The sequence below is a fragment of the Hippocampus guttulatus genome, chromosome 13, assembly GCF_054856545.1.
Source record: "Hippocampus guttulatus isolate MCC_2025c chromosome 13, RoL_Hgut_1.0, whole genome shotgun sequence".
Taxonomy (NCBI): Eukaryota; Metazoa; Chordata; class Actinopteri; order Syngnathiformes; family Syngnathidae; genus Hippocampus; species Hippocampus guttulatus.
The window spans coordinates 9690568-9713513 of record NC_141273.1 but is presented as its reverse complement, the minus strand read 5'-3'; the positions used below and the strand labels follow the sequence as shown (position 1 = coordinate 9713513).

Genomic DNA, 22946 nt, shown 5'->3' with positions numbered 1-22946 from the left:
ATCCGGTAATATAACAACACAAGTTCACATGTAAAGGTTATAGTACATGTAAGGTTTATTCTGAAATTTGCACCAAAAGCAGAGTACTGTACCCCTAACTTTTTGTGAGTAGTGTATGTAAAAACTGAAGGAAGCGTTACACCACTATTCACCGGTCACGTATAATTAAGACGTTTTCACAGATACGTATATTTTTGCTTGTTTTTCTCATTTTCATGGACACGGATAGACATTGTTTAAACTTTGACAAAGACGTCATTAAGATCTGTGGCGACATAATGCAACACCTCCTCTTTGACGTTGACATTCACACGATTGAAAGCACAAGGTGTCTCTGCCGCTCGGTGCTGTCTGTTGAAAATGTTAGGAATGCGCAGCGGCTCGGTCCGGTGCGTCTCGGGATGAAAGCAAGCGTCCCCTGAAGAGTTTGACCTGCCCATTGAACGGAGGACTGTTGCGTGTAGTGAGCGGAGCGCATCTGAACTTAGCCAGGCTGCTCTGGGAAGTGAGGAGGAGGCTGTGGGAGTCCATCAACAACAACGCCGTTTCACTACTAAGTCAACAGTCCATTCAACCCACAAGTAAGTTTCGACGAATTCGTTCACGTTCGTGTATTTATTTCATTGCATGTGAGTCGCGTGTCAGGGCTTGGCTATAGCAAAGCTAGTTTACTTGGGCCTGGGAACGGCCCTTAGCACAGAAGCGGCAGAAGGGAGCAGACCACCGGGTCAGAGATTTCAGGGGAGGAGGACGAGGCTGAGACAGTGGCCGAGCCGAGCCGAACCCGCTGTCTACAAATGCAGTCCGCCTAATGTCTGAGAAAGTCTTCGTCTTTGTCAACGCCTTTCCGGTCACTATAATGGCCCAAGACTTCACTTAAGAGTCAATCATGGGCAAGCCGGCTAGTGCTCTTGGCTAGCACGTTAGCCTCCAACGCCATTGGTGAGCGGAGCCTTTCACACCGCAGTCCTTGCGTATGAGCTTTAAAAAGTGTGAATGTGGTCGGCGAACTACTTGAAACTATCGAGTCGCCGAGTCAGATTGACGTGAGGGTTCCATCGGCCTTCACGGCCCATTTGGCTACTGTGTACCTGCCAATCACGCTTGGCAGAAGTTAGCTCGCGAGATTGCATCGGTTCGAATCTATAAGTAGCCCGAGTCTGTGATGGAACAGCTGAGATTCATTTATGTTATCACTTAAGGTAGAATTGCACTCATGGGCACCCTCCTTGGGCACCAGTAGTCATTTTCTATGGCTGACATGTTGGACGTCATTCTTAAAATACCTGCGATGTTGCCGCCCATGACCAAATTGAGACCCAAGCTAAATTTTATATGGAGCCACCCCACCCAGCTCTCCCCATCACAAATGCGTCACATGACCATACCACAACATGCAATTTGCAAGCTCTTATCAGTCAAAGGCTGAATTAAAAAAAATCTACCTGCATTTTATGGATAAGTACATATTAAAGAGCATCAAAACAAATGCATACACAAATCTAAAGTGAACGTGCAAGTGTGCCTTTTTACGGCGCAACACTTGTGCATTTTTGCAGTTGGGAGTGGGGGGCGTGCAAAATCCCCTATTAGGTCACTGTATGACAAATGCTGTGCAATCTTTTCATCATTGATACTCAGGATCGCCAAGCCATTTGAGCACTCTTGGGCCATTGGCGAACAAAGGTAAGTCTTAATCAACTTAATTTTTGAAAAGCTCCACTCAGGCAACTGAAAAGGAAAGTTGTAGCAATGCAGAAGGCAATCCAATATAGGTTAATAATAATAAACTGCTGCAGTTGCTATTACACCACTTTATTATTATAGACTATTATGCAAACACAAGCCTTCTATTACTAACACTACTACTACTATTAGTATTGACAGGAGCAACATAAATGAATAGGCTTCCTGGAACAAATGTATTGGCCACATTTTATTTAAAGCCACAGTTTTGTTTTTTTTCTGCAACATACCCACCTTCAAGTGAAGCAGGAGCTTTCTCTTGTATTGCTTCCCCCCCCCCCCCCCCCCCACCACTTGCTTGTTCCCGACTCATGGTATTGTTTGATGACATGTCAAGTCTTGCTCCTGAAGTGTTGGTTTGGAGCGCTCCCTCTCATTTGTCTGCTGTCGTATAGATGCACGATAAGTTTTTTTTCCCCCCCACTGATACCAACAATTTCTTGCTTCTCCAAACCGTTCTGATACGGATAACTTACAGCTTTTTGTTTGTAGGTATACCTGTTTTTGCAGCTTCAAACAAATCCTGCTTCTAAATAATGTAGCGGCATCTGAGGTTGATATAAACAAGTACGAGAAACAACATAAAACTGCATGTTTCACTACTTTCTGAAGTCTTGCCACTTCAGATGGTGAGGCGATGAGCAATCTCAAAAGCTCAGATACGTCTGCTCATTAGTGCCTATTAAGATTGGTCCCAATTGGTTAAGATGTTGGAAACAGTCCTATTCACCTTAAAGCAGACATAGGATTCAGCCAAACTCTTAATTTCTATTTCAACCCCATTACAATACTTCCCACAGCATGGTAACCGCATCACACAATATATGCCAAAAAGGAAAACCTGGTACATAATGGAAGGAGCAATATTAATGCAGATTAAGATAAAAATATTGAATTGTTTCACAATACTGTATATTAGGTATGGGCTGAAATTATTATTACATACCACCAGCAATAGTCCCATTGCATGTCACGTATGAACTGCTCAGAAAAAGGTAAACGTACGTTGTTGCCTGACTAATGTGAATACAGTGAAAGAGTTGGGTCCCCATACCCACAAAAATGATTCTCAATTTTCATTCACACACTGATTATTCTCCAGTGGTTTGTTGTATCTAACGCAAGCAGAAAGTTCCATGTGCGCTTTGTCCACTAAATGAAGCAGCACATGTACAAAGTGTACTCGGTCATTTCTTCTGTCTTGCTCTTTTTCGCCACAGGCTCAGCTTCTTCTAGTTCCGCCAACAGCGTGGCAAGACGTTTTTAAATGCTGCGGGGCTTGTGATAAACTGGCCATATCTCACTGTGCGGCGAATGCTCACGAGTCTTTGAGCGCATAGTGAATGATGCTTTTTCATCAGTGATAGAGAACATTCTTTGGGTCGCAAACAGGTTCCTCTTGACCAAAAGAAACCAAATCAAACATTTTTTAATTGAATGACCATTAGTTTTTGCAGCCATTGTGGTAGGTCCAAAGTTATATTACTCTGTTAATATTTTCCCACCACAACCATGTTGCACTTTGGTCCATCACATATTACTGATAATGCTCTTTTGCTTCCTTACTGTTCTAACTGCTGCTTTTAACTCCTAACATTTGTCAGTTGTCTGCTGTAATGTCATTCTCAGCAATTTAACCATTTTGACTACTTTTGTCTACTTGTGCGGTGATTGTCACATGTAGCATAAGTTATTGCAGAATCTTTCTCGACCCAGTTGCAAGTAACCTTTTGGCTGATTTTCACTAGCTATTTGTTCCATTATCGGAACATATGTCTTATAGGAAATTGTCATTTCCAGGGTCACACTGTTGATGTTCTAAATATATTAACATGCAATTTTATTTAAAATGCAAGTTACTGTTCTTAGAGTGGATGTAAGATAACGACATAGGCTCCTGATTCATCAAGGAGTAAAATCTCTTTGTGTAAGATCCTATTTCTGAAGCCTCGCAGTGTAATTCTGATGAAGTGCTGCTTCAAACAATGGAAATGCCTTTATGGGGTCCTGTGTTTCTCTTCAGTTTTGAGGCTGTTTGAGTACAAGTTGGCATTCACCTCATCACAACACCCTTGCTTACCAGTCGGCATGACAATGGAAACCCACAGGCCTTGAAAAACAATGGTGCATGAGTGCAGTGGCTCACTTGAATGCGATGAAACTGCTACTAAAACAGCAATTCCAACCGGTGCTGGGCGATATGGAAACTAATCTTCCATCGCGATATAGGCCATTTGATGTCATGTTTACTATATACCATGATATATTTTCAGTTATTCTACATCTATTCTTTTTTTATGTAGAATGGCACTGGATATCTACGACTCCCAATACCTGCTCATCCTGGTCCCATTACTGGTTGTTGCCCTCCTCTTCCTCTTCTTCATGCTCTTCACAAAGGAAACCTCCTACGATGAGGTGCTGGCCCGGCAGAAACGTGACCTCAAGTTACTGCCATCCAAGCCAGATGCGCGCAAGAAGAATGAAAAGAAGAAGAGTAAGAAGAAGGAGAGTGCAAGTGTGGCAGGTGGAGGAGGTGGCGGAGGAGAGTCTGAAGAGGATCAGGGGGACTTCGAGGCAGCTGATGGTGCCCACAGATCCCCCCTGGAGTCGGTTGAGGAATCAGTGCCCATGCCTGCAGCAGATCCTATTCCACCAGCACCTTCTACATGTGTACCAGTTCCAGCATCAACCGAGGCTTCTGCTAGTTTGAGGGAGAGAAAGAAAAAGGAGAAGAAAGCTGCAAAGGCTGCTGTTGCTGCCGCCACTGCAGCAGCAGCCGTTACAGTTGCAGCAACATCTCCACCCGAAGAGCCAGAAGTAAACAACTCCAAGCTGATGGGACACAAACGAGAGCCACCTCATGTTTACAGCAAACAGCCCAGGCCACCTTCTCCACAGGTTGAGGTCCAGGTTCAAGTTACCCAGGCAGCTGCTGTGAGTCAGACCCCCCCACAGACTTCTAAGAAGAAGGAGAAAAAGAAGCAAAAGTTGGAGGCAGGTTGGTTGCCACAAGAGCAGTTTCACACAGATGCAGAAAAGGTTTTAACCTTATTGAAAATACTGTGGCCACAGTCAGGGAACTAGGATGGGTCAAACGTACCCCAGTTACATAAACAATGTGCCATTCCAACATACCCACAAAAAGTTAAGCACTTAATCATTTTCCCCACCCACTCAATTAACAATTCCCACACAGAAGTTCATTCAAATTATAATGGTTGTTGCAGGCTTTTGATTCACTTCAATTTCTAATCATACGTAATCATGTTGTGATTTAGTTCAAATATTCTACGTCTAATTGCCTTCAAGTCAATTCTATGCCTTTTCAGCGAATGACCAGCAGCCAGCGCTACTTAAAGTAGAGCATTCACCAGTTAAGCAGGAAACTCCTCATGTGGCTGAATCCAAAGTTCTCTCCAATGCAACTCCAAGTGCTCCCAGTGGAAAGAAGGGTAGCAAAAGACAGAAGACTGAGCCTGGTACTGATGATGCACTTACTATGCACAAAAGTTTCTTGGTATCAAGTGCCCATACTGAGTTCTGAACATTGTAGTCAATGTCTGGGTTTTTTTTTTGTCTTGTTTTATTTTCCCCCGCCCATTCAGTTGAGGAGTCCCATGTTTTGACAGACTCAGGAGCTTCTACCAACCACCAGACTGCCCACAACAATGATGTACCATCTAAAGGAAAGAAACAGAAGAATGAGACAGACAAAGGTTGGAGCAGGAAAAACAAACTTTACAAGCTAAGGTGTATAACTACTGCATATATTGTTTATTTTTATCTGATGGATTTGCAGAGAACAAGGAGGTGAAGCTCAAGGAGCTGCTTTCAGGTCTGTCCTCGATCACCCTGTCTGAAGCTGAGGCTGCCAGTTTGATTGCGGTCCTCCAAGAGAAGAGCCCAAGTGCCGTCGATGCCTGGCACAAAGTGAGACAATCAACAACTGCTGGATTTGAAGTATCAAAATGCGAGGGAAACCTGACTGAAGTTTTTTTCATGCTGTGTTTCCCCAACTAGTCTGTTGCTAAATCTGATCCAGCTATTCAGGAACAAGGGCGTCTCCTAACCACATTTCAAGAGGAGGCATCCATTGCGAAGGATAAAGTCAAACAACTCAGCCAGGTTCACATCCCCACGCTCCATCTCTTAGAACACCCATCATGGATAATAATTTGTATTCTTACACCTATGAAAGTGATTTGTGAAAAGCAACTGTGGTGTTGATATAGTGTTGCACCAACTACCAGTACCAAAACTGAGCAGTTATAGCTGGCAAAAAGGATTTGGTACCGTAATGTGTTTTTTTTTTTTTTTTTTCGTGTATACCAGTGATTTTTTTTTTTTTTTTGCGGTGGACCTAATATACCGTTTCAAAATTGTATGCTTGGGGGCAGGATTGAAGCCAACTCCTCTTTGTCCTCTTAGTGACGAGGAAAGGTTTGACTTTATAAAGCTAGCAAAACTAATTCCCCTCATGAGATGAATCTCTCACGCCTTCGGGGATAGTTTGAAAACAGCCATTGTTTGTCATGGCCTTCAATCTAGCCATCTCTGCTGCAGGCTGCACAAGTGGTTAGCATTTCTGCCTCCCAACTTTTGTGCTTTGGATATTAAACTGCCATGAGACAGAAAAGAATAGACAAATATGTAAAAATATAGAAATAATAAAATTTTGGGGGGGTGAAAGCATTTGGTATGGAGTAATCGAAAAGTAATAAAGTATTCCTTACATTACTTTAATATTATGGTACACACACACACAAGAAAACACTGAGATTGATATACTTGGTTCTAGCTGTTAATTTCTTGCTGTCTTGGCACTGTGCGTCAGGAGCTCCAGATTTCTAAGCAGAAGACCGGTCGGGTGGAAGCCATGCTGCGAGAGCAGTGTTCAGCAATGGAGAAAGAACTCAGCAGCATGCAGGCCAAGGCACAAGGAAGCTACCAGGAGCTCCAGACCATGCAAATCAAGGTGGTTATGTGACATTTATGAAGCCATTAAAACAAGAAATTCATTTCCAGGTTGTCCTATTACTGCGGTTATTACAATCGGGACTCAAGAGTGTTATATATATTTCAAAACTGTTACTAGTAAACTGTTAAATTTACCAAAAGCAGAATTGAGAGCGAAAGGAAAAATGTTGAGGTAAGTTTAATGTGCAATGCGACCCCCATCTCTCTGGTGACCAACTTCAGGGCTGCACTGCTACATGTCTCTTAGTGGCAAATTAGCTCACACGTTTCTTTGTAAGTGTTAGATAAGATAAATCAGTACTTTTCCAATTATGTTCCCAACAGTAAGTACGGTCCAAACTCACCACTCAACTCCTTAACCCTATTGCTTTTAAACTGGGTCTCAACTCCTTAACTCTGTGTTGCTTTTAATCTGGGTAGTCATATTTTGAGGACACGACACACAAAGTCATATTTAGAGGGCACAACACATCCAGTTCCCATGCCTCCCCCCAGTGACACGAAAGTTGTTTGCTCACATTATCACAGCAACGAGCGCGCAAGTATGGGCATGATGACGCTATGAGCTGTACATACAATTTATCTACATGAGATAGAGATTGTTGAAGTTATTCGGAGTATCAAATGTATGTTTCACGTTGTGTAGTTCCAGCAGGTGAGGGAGCAGCTAGAAGGCCAAATAACCCGCCTACAGCAGGAAAATGGCATCCTGCGAGATGCAGTCAGCACAGCCACCAACCAAATGGAGAGCAAGTGAGTGCCGTACCGGAGCCACTCAGCTCTTCAACTATGACATCGCTACTATAAAATGTTCATATAATTTGTGCCATGTGCGCTTGTTTGTGTTGCTTGACAGGAATACAGCCGAGATGAACAAACTGCGCTCTGATTATGCGGCGCTGATGATAGAGTTGGCGGACAACAATGCCAAGCTGCAGCAGGAGGAGCACCAGAGGAAGTCGCTGGAGGTCAGCTACAAGCAGAACGTGTCTCAGCTGGAGGTATGCTGAAAAAAGATGCACCTTGCCCGCGTGCGTGTTTGTGGAGAGAGATGGATAGAGATATATAGGTGCGTGTGTGTGTTTATCTTTTTCTCCCCTTGTCTGTCTCACAAAAGCACAAAGCTCCTCAGCTTACCGCCAAGCATTGTATGTCTTTCATGGGTGTGGATTTATTGGTGAGGGAATGGGAGGAGGTTGTAGTGGAATTCCAGAGGTAGGGTGTGGGAACCAGAACACATTTAGGGAGGGTTGTTGCCTTTGGACGCTGGGATGTTAGATGGTTTTGTCCATGTAATAACACCAACATCCTGTTTGACACGTAGACTAGCCTTTCCTGTGTTTTGCAGTCAGGCTGTTACCTTCACTATTGCTCGGTATGGACTAAGAAACTACAAGTTAGAGCAAGAGTTCCAAATGGATTTCACAATATAAAGATAATGGAATGTTATTGTGTTGGGAGTATTGGGACATTAAGCTCTCTCATGTTAAATAAATACAATCATTTTTTAATATATTTATTCCAGTTTGTCATTGTTTTCTGTTTAAATTCTGGAGCATTTTGCTTTTTTTTAAAAAAAAATTTAAATCCCCAGGCCCAACTACAAGATGCTAAGCGACGCTGGGAGGAACTGCAAAACTTCCTCCATAGTGTCAATGCAGAGCGAGAAAAACTTCAAGCCTCAAAGCAAGGTGAGAAGTCATGTCGCTCACATCAACCATATTTAAGAAAATTTAAGGCACATAAAAAAATTACTAATATAGTTTGTGCGGGGTGGGTGCAGAACTTCACAGTCAGCTGTTGACAGTGGAGAATGAGATGAATAATAAGAATAAAGAGCTTCAGACCCTGCATAGCAGCCTGACTGAAGCCATGGTCTCTAAGGAGAGAATGGAGCAGAGAGTGATGGAGCTGCTGGAGGCGTCCCAGCACAGTATCCCTGATGATTCCATGCAGGCTCGCGCCCAGGTGAGTCACCCAAAATCAAGCTTTGAAAGAAGAAAATCTAGCCTGGTGAAGGAGATTGACTCTCTTATTGACAGTTAGTTGTATTAAATGTGCATATGAAGTCTTCTCTACTAATGCAGTCTTGCGTTCCCCCGTGTTGATTACGTGATAACGGTGCACAATGGACGTTTGCCTTTTCATAGCAATGTCTTCCACAGGAGCTCATGAATGAAAACAAAGGTCTTCAGGCCCAAAAGGAAACACTGCAAGCACAAAATGAGAACCTGCATGCCCAGATCTCAACACAGGTAATACAAGCTCACTTGTACTTTAGCCTATCATAGTTATCCTATAGCTGAGAGTGTAATTAGGCTAATGTGATTTTTGTCTTTTCAAAATTTAGGCCAGTCACGTCTCCCATATTGAGGAGCTACAAAAGCTGTGAGACCATGTTGCTCTTACTTTGGCAGATTTAGTTGTATTCAATGCATTTCCTCAATGCGGGCTCATATATCCATGTACTTCCCCATTTCATGCAGACTGGCTGATAAGGAGTTGCAGAGAAAGAGCCTGGAGGATTCTTTGAATGCTGAACGGAGCAGTGGAGCCAGTAGAGAAACTAACATGCAGGTCTAGCAGCACTTGCGGAAAACTTTGCACTCTTATTTGTCATTAGTCACCCAATTTCATATTGTTTGAATTATATTGCACAGGCCTTGCACAATGACAACATCTTGCTGAAGGCAGAGATTCAGAGTCTGCGGGCACAGATTGCTGATCAGGTGTGTACCTTAATTGTGTTTGTCAATGTTCCCGTGTTTGACCCACGCCATCTTTTTTTCTTTGACGCTTTACCCATGCAGACTGCCTCCCTGGTGGCCTTCGACCAGATCCAAAGAAGGTGTGTACAAATAAAAACCTACCTGCTGGAAAACTAATTGTGAAACTATGACCATGCTTTGTAGTCAAATGATAATTTTAGATTTCCCTTTAACACACCTCTTCTCTCCTTCCAGTGTCCAGGAAAAAGAGGAGAACATGAGAACTGTAGAGAGCCTACTGGAGAAGGGGCTCATCGAAGTGGCCAACAAGGAAGAGGAACTAAAGGTGTCACTTTCTTCTCCCCTGCCAAAATCACAGTTGACTGACATCAGCATAAGAGGCTCTGAGTTTCATTGACTGTTTTATTTCTCTTTAACTAAATCAGACCGTGAGAGAGGAGAATGAGGCACTGAAGCAAAAATTGGTGGCCCTTCAGGGAAAGCTGGCAGATCAGGTGAGTTGTAAATCTGTAACTGATTAAGTAGCAAAAGGCAGATGTAAAGATGGGCCAGACTGAAGGGGGAAAAAAAATTACAAAATTATGAGACAAAAGTTTTAATATTATAGGGAAAAATGTTTTGGGGGGGTGCTAATCTTCCTAGGATAAATAATTTTATAGGACATACATGTAAAAATTGCAATGCAAATGAAGACATTTTTATCTGCCTTGCTACTTGTTTCCCCCTCCTTTTTCTGATCAAGTAATGTTCATCTCCCTTAATTGCAGATATCATCAGAGTCAATTGTGCAAGAACTACATAGCAAGTAAGACTTTTTTTTGTTTGTTTGTATTATGTGGTTGGCTTTGTGTGCAATATTTCATATGCAGTGTCCTGAAAACGGTGGCACTGGCAGCTTGCTTAGTTGATTCTGTGTTTGAGCAAATTTAATTTTTAACCCCTATTAACAGTTGGACTAACAGGATTTTGAAATTATTAGACCTACCGCACCAGTCATTTTGACTGCTTGCGCTCTGACAGTGTGATCCCCCAAAAAGAGATTACTCGCTTGTGTGCAAATGTATTTTGTTTGTTTATTAAATTTGATTTGTATCTTTTAACGTAAATGTCATATAATTGAATGAATGTATAGAATCCAGGAGAGGGATTTGAAGGTGAAATCAATGGAGGACAGTCTGCAGGCAGCACAAGACAGCTACTCAGCCAAAGCAGAGGCTGCTGAGGTGTGAATTTTTATCTGCTTTATTACTCAAATGTATTTTTGTAGACTTAATATTGTCCCTCGTGTCCCAGTTGCAGGTATTTTTTACACCTGGGAAAAAGAGTCTGTTTACTCATGTAAAATCACCACAAAAATTGCTTTCCACAAAGGTTTCTGTCTCGAAAATATAATAAATCATTTCAAAATCAAATTTGCGATGTCCCAAACTATATTTTGCGACTTCTGTGTTTACTGCACGGACATTTGTTGCAGACACACTCAGTTCCTCAATCAGTGAGGAATTCCTTGGAGTAATACTCAAAGATGACAAAGGTTTGGAGTTGCTTTAAACTTAAAAAAAAAAAAAGACATAAATCTGGGGTCGCTTGAAGATGGGAACATTACCAGAGTAGCCAATAACATAATTTATTCTAAGAGTTTGTTAGTAACCGCCCAAATATTTTCCCATGTAGAGCTCTTTTCTGAAGCCCGTTTTGTCTCATAGGCTCTGGAGCAGCAGTTTGCTGCTCTGCAGGTAGCGATGGAGCAGCTGAGACAAAGGGAGCCATCAGAAGAACTCAGCAGATTGTATACGCAGCTCCAAGTACTCCAAGCTCAGTAAGCAAACCTTCCTTACACGCAGTGACATTTGCATTTGTGGGGAGCTCTGACCAATCAGACTTCTATAAACATGATTGTCATCTTGTCCACAGGCTTGCTGTGAAAGACCACGAGATCCAGCACTTACAGACTGAGATGAGAGAGAAGTTGGAGCAGGCACAGCAACAGGTGAGTGAGTCAAGAGTGAATTTTCTGTAATTAACCAGAAAAACACAGGCTTGATCTTTCACCACACCTCTTCCTTTCAGCAAGCTGTTAGTGCAGTACCGAGCCCAGAGCTCCTAACCGCGTGAGTTGGCTTTCGTGCTCACATTTTTTTAAACTTAAGAAATGCTGAAAAGTCATCACACATGGCCGGTTGCTATGGCTCACAGGTTGACCGAGAAAGAGAAGCAAGTTACAGGACTGCAGAGTGAGCTGTGTGAGCTGAAGGAAACTCTGGAGCTTCACAGAAAGAAAAACAATGTAGGTTTTCCTGCTAAGAACTACAAACACTGATCTGTGAGACGTCTGTCTCTGTTGTGGTTCCCTGCATCCAGCCCAACTGTGGAGGTGCACACTGCACACATCTGTCGCCCCCTGCTGGCACCATTCCTTGGTGTAATTTTGCTTGCTTCCTTTTTTTTTCCCCCCCTCCCTAAACTGCAATCCTTTGGTGTTCTTTACCGGTACAGTGGCACGCATCAGTGAAGATTGCTTAAGGTGCAGATTGCATAGCAAGGCTTCCAGCCTGCTCTTGCTATGCACACCATTGGCCAGGACGATTGCTGTTAGCTGATTTAGAGATTTTCGGATCATTGCTTCGGTTTAAAAAAGTGCACACATTTGGACCTTTGGACAGGAAAAAAGGTTCAAATATTCTATAGTATACTGAACAATAGGATTTTTTTTTCATAGTGTGAACTACTCCCTGAACCAACTTAATTTTTACTTCTGATTTCACCCACAACCAGCGTGAGGTTGAGATCCCTTGGTAGGGGCACAGCTGAAATGATTCCATTTACCATTAAAATCGGAAATGCATCGGGGTGCTCTTATATCCACGGTGTGTTTGAAGCTCACTGAATGGGTTTTCCCTGAGGCTCAACTGAACGTAGTATCTCTTTGGAACTGACCAAAACAGGAGCTCCGGGAGAAAAACTGGAGTGCAATGGAAGCTCTGTCAGCCACCGAATCCATGCTTCAAGGAAAACTCAACAAAGCTTTGAAGGTTCGACATCCAATCTCAGCCTACTTCACTGTGTAGCTCCAATCTGATGCATCCCCCCCAAATTGCTTTTTGTTCTGCCATGACTGATTCAATGGAATGTTTTCCACCAACTGTAACAAAGCTGCATACTCATTTAGCTTGCCTTTTTCCTCTCACGCATTGCTTGGCTTTGAGTTGCCAATTGGATCTATGGCGAGTTGTGAAGCCGTGCTACTCATCTTGAATGAATTACTATTTCTTCATCGATGTCAGATTTTACTCGCCTATTGAGTCCTTTGAACCTCGACCAAACTGAAAATGTACTTCTTGGCACAAAGCTCAGGCTGATGAGTGTGCAGATATTGTGATTCATTGCTTCCTTTTGCTTGCTCGTGTATTTGTCCTTTTGTCTCATTTCAAGCATGTTCTTGTTCCATCTGTCCTGTCCACATATTCACTTTGATTACATGAAATTTTCCTGTCATGGTAGGTTTGGCAGTATTCATCGATTGTTTCGGTATGGAAACATTTTTGTACATAGGAAATTGAAGTAATCCATTTTGCGTTGTCTTGACACATTGTAGCCCATGTAGTGTGACACACTCCTCAATGGTAAAAGTCTGGCATGTCAGAATCTTTTTTTCCGTATTGTGACGTTCATTGGCATTGACCAATAGGAAGACAATTCCCTCTTACAAATGACAAGAGACTGGACATGGCACACACAATCACAATCTGGTGTACAGTATCTAAAAAGTAACTTGAAATACATGCTTTCCAATATTTCCTCTTTTGTTCAACTCATGTTACCTTTGATAACTGCAAAGAAAAATAGAAATCACACACATAGACATAATGCCTCCATCAACATGACTTTGACAGCTGCTTGTCCCGCCTCCCCAACGGACCTGTGCCGGTGAGCCGAATCTTGATGAAAGCACATGACGACTGCACAGGGTCTGGTCAGGGACGGACATGTCGTGTGATATCTCGCCCGGTCCAAGACACCGATCGATATTTATCTAGTAGTCTTGACTGCGTGACTGTCATGAACAACAAAAAGTCATGTAGTTTGACAAGGCCATGAGTCCTGAGACTTGGGAAAATAGAACAACAAAATAATGCAATGCAGCAAAGGTGTGGAGGCAACAAAAAGAAGATTCAAAACTCAAATTTATATTTACAAGTTCGATTTGTATTTGACCAAAAGAAAAGTGTTAAAGATTAAAGTGGTGAAAGTGCATGGATGAATAGGCCTGGGGGACAATATACAGTAAAGGGCTATTAGAAGCAACATTATAACATGAACTCTCATAGCATAAAATAAGTGTGAAAAAAATAATTTTGCCAATTACTAGTTATTCCAAATAATAAAAACCCCGTCCTGGTATGAAGTGCAATTCTACACTGCTCCCATCTAGACCACGACAACAATAAACATTTAATACCTAACAGGCAATCTAAATGATCGTCGTAAAGATAGGTTTGCTGTCGCCCTAATGTGGATCTCATTAGATTGTGCTAGTGTACCTTAGAAAGTGTCCAGAAAGTGTGGTTGTCGCTCTCCTAAGAAGACAGAGTGGGCTACCTTGTTTCGAGTTTCAGTAATGTGTGGATATTTTTGCCACTGCTCCCTTTCCAGCAAGTAAGGTCATGTGCCAAACCACTGACATTTCAATTGCACTTTTGCCACCTCAGTAGATGCATACGGCAGACAACCTGCAACTAGGGTGCCTTTGCAGCTGCTTCACACTGTCATTGCTTGTATAGTGGTGATATGTCATTTACACTTTTAGGCCTGGCAGTAGTGCATGATGCTGGTTTGTTGTTCGTGGTTGATTGGAGGTCTTTCTATTCTTCAGTTCAAATACGCGTTTGAGAAACCTTTAGAGGTAATAAAAAGAGTGCTTTGGTTCGGTTCAGACTAACCATGATGCATCGGCCAGTGTGTCTTGTGTGCTTTTGTTCCCGGTTACCTTGAGTGGAGAAGAGTTAGGGGCTCCTCCTTCTCCTGACCGAAGAGAAAAAAAAAAGTTGAACATCACTGTGGTTGTGTTACCTTAGCTGCAAAATGCTGTCTGAGCTGACACTTCAAAGGCTGTAAACAAATCAATCCGCTAACTTCCACACTCCTCATTCTCCAAACCTGCTCCTTTTTGGCTTGATCCCGGATGGTATATGAATCTGGCTGTGCCCGAAGACTGCAATGACATTGTCCTACATTGTTTTCACCACGGTGTGTGTGTGTCTGTTGATGCTTGTTTTGTTGCGGTGTGTGACGCAGTTAAGTACATTTTTTGATGCCATTTGGCTGTTGGCGACGCGAGGCCACAAAAAGGTCAGAATCCCAAATCTTTGCAAAATGGGCAAATCTGCAGAATTTTCGACTCAAGACACTTTTTCCTCGCCGGCCGACATGCTTTCGCGCCTGAACGCAAACTGCAGTACAGGTGGAAACGCGCTGCCAGAAACGCTCAGCTTGTCTTAGGTCTGACTGCGGCAAATGCTGGTTAGTATGTCATAGCCCACAATTCTAGTGAATTTGAAGACGTTCAATTGGACTACTTTAGGAAATACCACGGATTATTGTCTTTATTTTCCTTTCAGTGATCTTTAAGAAAATAAATCCAATATTTCAGGACCCACAGTGTTTCGACTGAGAAAAGCATATAGTTTGTTCAATTCCAAATATTTTTCATTCGTTTTGCGTTTGAATTCTTGCAATGGTGTAAGGGCAACGAGGAGAGTCATAAGATAATTGTGAGCCTCAAGACGACCTATGCTCAAAGCGTTTCTACTTTTCTGTCTTTTTCCGTCTCTCCCCCTTTAATGACCTTGTAGGACAACCAAGCGACACTGGCGTTGTCCGAGGCCGAGTGTCGCAATTTCCTGCACAGACTTTTGCCCCACGTGCCTCTGCCCAACGAACAAGTATGGCCCTTTATGACAGCCCTCTTATCAACTCCTCTTCCTGCTATTGTGACCAAACGTTCTTTCTTCTAGAATCATCAGGAGTGGCTCTGCAGTTTTGAGAAAAATGTCACAGCTGCACAATCTACCAATGTATCAGAATATCCCGAGGTACATGTCCAAAAAAGTGATAATCATGAGCTATTCTAACATGCACAAGTGCCACATTGTTGTCGTTTTATCCTGGCAGAAAATGGCTGAGAAGCTGAAAGAAGCTGAGGAAGCCCAACGGATATTACAGGTTGACTGTGAGACATACAAGAAAGTTTTGGCAGAAACGGTAAATTAACATTTTAGTTTTTTACTCATGTTCATGCTGCCGGGCTCAAATGTTGTTCCTGCTATGTCCACAGGAGGGAATCCTGCAGCGCCTCCAGAGCAGTGTGGAGCAAGAAGAGTCAAGATGGAAGGTGAAGGTGGAGCTATCGCAGGTGGAGCTGAGAGAGGTGTGTTTCCTTGGTTAGCTGGAGACTCGGCTTCACCCAGTCTTTCAAATATTGTATACACACTCGGGCTGAACGATTATGGAAAGTAATCAAATTTGGATTCCCCCCCCCCCCCCCCCATTGTAATTTTGATTTGGACAGTGCTATTTGGTGACATGGTGTGCACTGCACCTCAGAAAGCAAAGGAGTGAGTTGTCTCCGAAAATTAGAAAGAAAAATATCAACAAGTATGTTGAAGGTAAAAGTTGTAAGGCCATCTCCAAACAGCTATTCCTGTGACAACAGTCGTACATATTCAGAAATTTAATGTCCACGTGACTGAATCCACTCTCCATGGATATGTCAGCAAAAGGAAAATGGATTACAACTTGGAGACATATACTTTAGTATGACTGGCAATCTTAAGAGCCGAGAACAATCTCCAAAGAAATTCCAAATTAACAGTGCGATCAAGATACATCAGTGTCAGAGCGCGCTAGCTGTTGCCAATTATGTTGTTGTCAGCCCAAGCGGACTTCGTGGGAAACAATCAAAGACCATTGTTGTAAGCAAATCATCACAAAGTGAGACTGGCGTTTTTCACAATTATTTTATTGTGAGTTTTTCTTTCGTAACAGAGTGGCACCAACACTTTTTTCCTACCTAATAATTATTTCTCTTACCTTAGATGAGCCAGAAAGTCACAACTCTGGAGCAGGAGATTGAGAGACTAAGCGAAGGAGGGGAGTTGGAAAATGTCAGTCCCTTTGAAGTACTGTTACGACTTGATGTTCTTGACACAGCCATCGTTAAAATTGTTTTTCAATCTCTAGTTGCGAAGAGAAAAGCAGCATTTGGAGTCAGAGTTGGAGAGGGCAGAGCGTGAGAGCGCCACGTATGTGACAGAGGTCCGAGAGGTAAGCAAAAGGGCTGAGTAGTATGGGCCATAGAATTCATTTGTTTGCTAAAGGATGTGCGATGGTTTCGTTTCATGTTGGTGGGGGTGGGGGGGGGGGGGGTTAATTTTTGATGGCTGTCATTTGAAACCTCGCACAAACTCCTCATGACCAAGTATTTTTGAACCGTAAGTCCTACTTGACTAAGTTTAGAGACCCGTTTAACAGTTTTACACCACATGTGATCCAATTCGTCCTCAGTGCACCACAATCTGTTGTAGGTGCCTTTTTAGGCAGAGCACATCACACCACTGTCTGGACTGTTTTTAGGACTCCGTAAACACTCAAACTTAATTTCAGCTCAAAGATCTGTTGACTGAATTGCAGACCAGACTTGATGGCTCATATACAGAAGCCATCAGGCAGAATGAGGAGCTGAATTTGGTAAGAGTTACATGCCCGTCCAGCTAGAGATCCTTTTAAACCTTCCCCTGTCGCACTCGGGCCAGGTTCCATAGGTCATCATTCACAACCTCGCTATCTTGCTTACTTTGCATGAGGGTGTTCATTTTGGCAGCGTCCTGTTTTCTATTGGCGACATAAATGTTGCTGCCTTTCAAAGGAGGGTCTATGAATGGTGACTCACAATTAATCCTTTTTAAAACTAACTCTTCCCTTTCAAAGCCGTCTAGGTGTCTCATCTTTTACTGGTCTGGTGCCTAATATCGGTATTACTCATTCCCTTCACAATTAAGATGCACACTATCATCCCATTCTGATTTCTCTCATTGGCTTTATTGATTATTCTGCCATTATTGCTGGTTGTTTTCAATCAAGCCAAGTACAAAGCACTCACAGCACATGAGAACTGTAACCTCATTTAGTTTTGGTAGTAGTCGTAACAACGGCTTGTTGGTGAATAATATAAACCTAGTAGTTTTGGAAATGAGCTTGAGCATTTTAATGGTATCTTATTTAAATGTCCTACACGTCATTGTCAGTGCAGCTGATAAACTGCAATTACAGCAAGTTAATGATGTTAGCACCAGCTTTGTAAGTTTGAAGCTATATGTGGCCTCGATTGAAGTGCCATTAAAAATGCTCCCTTTCTGGATTGTTCCATTGGTAACATAACTAAGCTGACTGTTTTTTTGTTCTTTTTTTTTTTTTAACTTGCAGCTGAAAACTCAGCTTACAGAGACCCTATCCAAATTGGAGGCAGAAGAGAATGAGAGGCAGCAAGTTGCAGGTGATCTCTACAAGGTAAGAATGATCAAAAGACTGTCTTGGTCGGTTAAACTGTGAGCTTTTTTTTTTTTGACCTTAGGATCTTTTTATTTTGCACTGCAGGCCCAGCAGTCTTTGGACCTGATCCAAGGGGAGCTTTCCAAAGTGACAGACAATGCTGATGGCCTGATAGAGAACAGCAGTTTGTCCTCACAGAGAGTAAATTGCTGATTTCCGTGGATAGTGGAAAACCAAAGTTCATGTCATTTGGTTTTTCAATAGAAAATAATGGCAGTCTATTCCAGGGTCAATTTGCCACAATTATAAAACCTTTATTCACCGTACAGGCAAATTTATCGTCTTAAAAATCATACAGGTGTTAAAATAAATCAACCAATGGTAATAGGTATAAAGTTGTACAGTGACGGGTGATTTATGCACCTTACCAGTTTTGCTTTTGAACTTTCTTTAGAGTGTTAAAAAGTAGTTCATTGTTCATGGTAAAAAGACATATAAACAAAACATTCAACACATTTCACAGGTGTCTCGAATGGTACACGATGTCAGTCATTTTAAAATGACTGCCAAAAAGACAAAGAAAAAGCTCAACTTGGTATCAACGTTATGATTGATGTCTTGCATTCAATCATGCATAACTTAAGTTACCATAAAATTCCAAATTGTATGACCTTTGTGGCAGTCGACTTTCGATACTTCACTCACAATTACTTGGGAATTTCAATTCTAAACCATCACATTTTTTGTCCATCAGGAAGAGCTTGACAGAAATGAAAAGATGACGGCAGGACTTAACCAAACAGTCCAGGAACTGCAGCAGCTGCTACGAGGTGTCAGCCGACAACTCACCAAGGATGCGGTAAGATCCCTTCCTTTGCTTTATGGATTTCCAGTTATAATTTAACATGGCACTTGAAATCACTTGCAATGTTCTCAGGTTACTGACTTGTAAATGTATATTTGGGCTTTTCTAGGAGGCTGACAAAGATGTGTTGAAGATATAGCACGCAAAAGACGGACATGCAGCCATCCAGACCGCATGACATATACATCACTACATCCGCTGTCAAACAAGGGAACAGGCTGAGGTTTACTGTTAATACCAAACACTCCACCGTCACTAAGACTCCACTCAACCACATTCCTCTACAGCAGCAGAATCACAGCTTAATTTTTATCATAATCTTGTTCCATCAAGCATTAGCTACTCAATCTGCATTGTTTAAATTCAGTCTTTTTGAATACTGAGTTGGTTACACGTCACACACGTCAACAGGGCACTGGTAAGAGAAACCCCAACTAAAAAAAAAATTATCACTTGTTTTCCTTAAATTAAAAAATGTGTATTGTTTTAATGTACTGAGTTCTGTATGTCATGATCTGTTTTCTTCCCCACCAGCTGTGTATCATTAGACTCTTAGAATACATAAATGCACCTTGATGTGAGTCTTTACTCATTTGGAGATAGATTGAGAAGTATATCAGTCACTGCATATGTGTATGGAGAGATGCAGGAGACTAAAGCGCGGAAAGAGAAGACGAGGTCAACAGTGTACAGGTTTCAATTCTACTGTAAGGACTCGAGGAGAGAGTGTCCCATAATCAACACTTGCTATATTGTTGGCTGAGTTCATTAACACTGAAGAGTTTGTTCTTTTTGTAACAAGTGATGTTAATAAAAGGGATGCTTGATAAATCAGTGTTATGCTGCCTTGCGCCCATTGCACTTAATCTTTCCCGACACAAGGGGTCACCACATATCCGTGAATGCATTTGACTTCAAAACCAAACTGAATGTGATCCCTGTCTGTCCAATAAATGGGTGTTCTATTGGTCAATGTTAAGACAAGTTGAAAGTTTCACATGCTGGAAAATATCAGCACGTCTATCCATTTTCAATCGCACCTGTACTCATTCAGGACCTAGGTGAACTGTTGATTATCCCAACTGACTTCAGCAAAAGACGGCGTGCACCCTGAACTGGTCACACGCCGAATCACAAGATATGTACAAACATTGACTCTGCCTGTGTAGATTCTGAGTCATCCGGGTCATGCTAATCCACAAACTTTGAATCAAGGCAACTAGACTGGATCTTGTTTGTTGGACCTTTCACTTTCATCCAAAAGTCTTCAGTCCTAAATTTTAGGGGTGGAGTCAACCCTTTTTATGCATTGTGGGTGTCCCTGTGGTGTCTCAACAATAGGGTGTTGTCACACCCACATTAACACCGATAATTAAGAGGAATGTTTTTTGTTTTTGGAATGATGAGGAACAAAAAACCCAATCATGGGGAGAACATGCAAACACTAGAAGACCTATGACGATATTACCCGCCATATTCTATAGGGCGAGTCTTCATTACAAACTGGGGTGAGTAAGCACCAATCCCAAATGACTTGGGGCAAGAGGCAGGGAACACATGAGATTGGTCAGCAGCCAATTTCGGGGTACAATACACAAACATTTCACACCTATGGATAATGAGACCTCAGTAAACCTAATCTGTTTTGGGGAGTGGGGGAGAAAACCCATGCATGTTTGAGTTTACGAACAAACTCCACAGGGGAGGGCCTCAGCTGAGATTTAAACCATCAGGTCACCATGCTGCCCAAAGGTCATAACAGCTTTTATTTTTAGGTTCAGAACATCAATAGCCAAAATGAAAGGTCGTTTGGGTGCTGAGGGCAGGAAAGCTTAAGTGCAAATAATGAGCCACTGTACGGTAAATTGTGTGTAATCCAAGTACACAAAGACATCAGGACACAGTGAAGGAGCAGTGTTGCTCCTCAACAGGGCGTTCCACCTTTGAGGCATGTCTGTTGGGGTTTTTTGTTTTTTCCATTTCTCTTCTGCACTTAATTTTTTCTTCAAAGAATCAAGTCCTTCAAAAAAATGTACCAACAACAGTGCTGTTGTGTTAACTCGCCTGGGTGGGCGGCCCAGGGGCGCACACAACATGGGATCAGCACATTCCTTACATTCCCCCACATTGTCATGCTACAGTCAGCTGATTGCAGATCATCTTTTGCCTTTATGGAAAACTCTCGAAGGAACAGTTGGCCTCTGGATCCTCACTGACTCTGCATTTGAACATTCCATGGCAAACGACTTTTTTTCATTCCATGTAGTCACAAAATGAGCCATTCAGTTCAGAGAATTGCAATGAAACCATATTCTCACAGTTGTCCTACTTCACACATCCCAAGTGAGAGGGAATTTTGCTCGAGGCGTGTTACTGAACGGTAAATGGGCTGTCACTTATGTAGTGCTTTTCGACTTCGGGTACTCAAACCACTTTACATTGTTACCTATTTCACCTACTGATGACGCAGCATCAGAAGCAACTGGGGGTTCAGCATCTTTCTCAAGGACACTTCGACATGGTCACAATGGCCGGGGATCAAACCGCCAACCTCTGGGTTGGGAAACGGCCACTCTTCCATTGAGCCATGCCACCCGTTACTGACTCATGACCTTTGAAAAATCGGACAAGTGAGGCCTTTCAATCGTGTACAGTACCACATTGCTCACACTCAATTACGTAATGCAGCTGGTCATGTTAGGCCTATAGCAACCACGAGTAGCTGGTAACATTTGGCTCCTCCCTCCCACTGACTGAGCGCAGATTCAGCAAAGTGAGCCCCCACCCTGCATCTGCTCTCCATCAGTGTGGTATGTGCGAGAACTTTGATCAACACACTTGCATACACACACACACACAAGCTATGTCTGTGTGTACGTGGGAGGCCAAGTAGGCAGACAGAAAAAGACTATTGAGTGCTCTCACAGGGACAATGCCCAGTGGATGAAAGAAACAAAAGAGCTGTAAATACTCATTGTAATCACAGCTTTGTGGTCAGCCCCAAGGCCTGCAGTAAAAGGTCTAAAAGCACATTCATCCTTGTAGAAGGTGCTGTAGGCCCCCTTCTTGGTCCCATCAATAAACAACTGGATCAAACCTGGATAATACATGATCATGTATACATGATCATGTGAAGTGGTTAAAGTTTGAACACAGAGGAGGGTGGGCATTGGGGACCGGTGAAACTGAAAACCAGTTCAAAGGGGAGCCAATAATTGGGGGTAGGAGGTTGAAGGAGAAATGGTACCTCCAGCAATGCAGATTCTTGTGAAAACAAGGTGGGACCATAAAGCGTCGATGAGATTTCCAGACAAAAGGTTAAGTGGCACATTTATCAGACAGGCATGACAAAACGAGTCACGAGGGATGTTAAAAGGGCCAACAATGGAAGTCACTCAGAACTAAGTTGTGATGTCATTATCTTTGATGAATCATCAAATCCATTGTATGTTACAAAGGAGGTGTGAGGGGAATATTAACATGATATGGTTTACTTAATTCACAAATATGTCCTTGCTGCTGTAAGACTGTGACAGGCACTTTCAACTATACAATGCAATCAAAACGCAAATAAAAATTAACATTTTGAACAAGAGGTTGCTACATATGGAAGTAATTACGAAAATGTGCATATACGTGGTCTTGTCTTAAAACACGGTGGTTAAGAAAAACACGTTTTAGATTTTAAAAACGATACTGAATATTTCGGGGGGGGGGCATACCTATATGACGTGGGAAACTAGAACTGCGCATATGTGAATACCATTTAAATTTTGGTTCGTTTCAAGACTACCCAGATTGTACTCTTTGTTTACATAACATAAACTGGGAGCCACTGACCATGTCAGGGTGTGTGGTAAGGATACGTGCGTAGTTTATATTGGCAATATCGTCTATTTATTGCTTTATTTGTGTTCATTTTTTAATAATATAATTTTCTGAAAACACGAAAAGCATTTTTTAAAATATGGTTCAAACAACCTCTTTAAAAAAAGAGTCGATCAGAGCTGCCTCCCCCTGTGCAAAGTCAAGAACAAGCTAATGGTACATTCCGGCCCAGCTCCTAGCTGTTTTTGTAT

The 22946-nt window shown here is 42.3% G+C and overlaps 1 protein-coding gene across 5 annotated transcripts; it reads left to right on the top strand.

Moving 5' to 3' along the window:
- Positions 1-309: 309 nt before the first annotated feature.
- On the top strand, positions 310-19698 carry ktn1 (kinectin 1). 5 transcript variants are annotated; one of them, XM_086127148.1, is made up of 37 exons: positions 310-581; positions 1642-1686; positions 4050-4747; positions 5079-5228; positions 5355-5465; positions 5549-5679; positions 5770-5874; positions 6584-6724; positions 7373-7479; positions 7583-7727; positions 8321-8417; positions 8510-8694; positions 8892-8981; positions 9077-9114; positions 9213-9303; positions 9387-9455; positions 9537-9574; positions 9690-9780; positions 9881-9949; positions 10223-10260; positions 10588-10678; positions 11162-11274; positions 11370-11445; positions 11526-11566; positions 11652-11742; positions 12401-12487; positions 15308-15397; positions 15470-15547; positions 15627-15716; positions 15790-15882; positions 16550-16618; positions 16695-16778; positions 17118-17201; positions 17937-18020; positions 18108-18203; positions 18757-18861; positions 18977-19698. In XM_086127148.1, exons 3-37 carry the CDS (start codon positions 4051-4053, stop codon positions 19004-19006), a joined length of 3795 nt encoding a protein of 1264 aa, XP_085983274.1. In that variant the 5' UTR covers positions 310-581; positions 1642-1686; position 4050; the 3' UTR covers positions 19007-19698. The 5 variants fall into 5 exon arrangements, with proteins under 5 accessions (XP_085983274.1, XP_085983275.1, XP_085983273.1 ...); XM_086127149.1 differs by lacking the exon at positions 1642-1686 and having other exon boundaries at positions 5379-5465; XM_086127147.1 differs by lacking the exon at positions 1642-1686.
- Positions 19699-22946: the final 3248 nt, after the last annotated feature.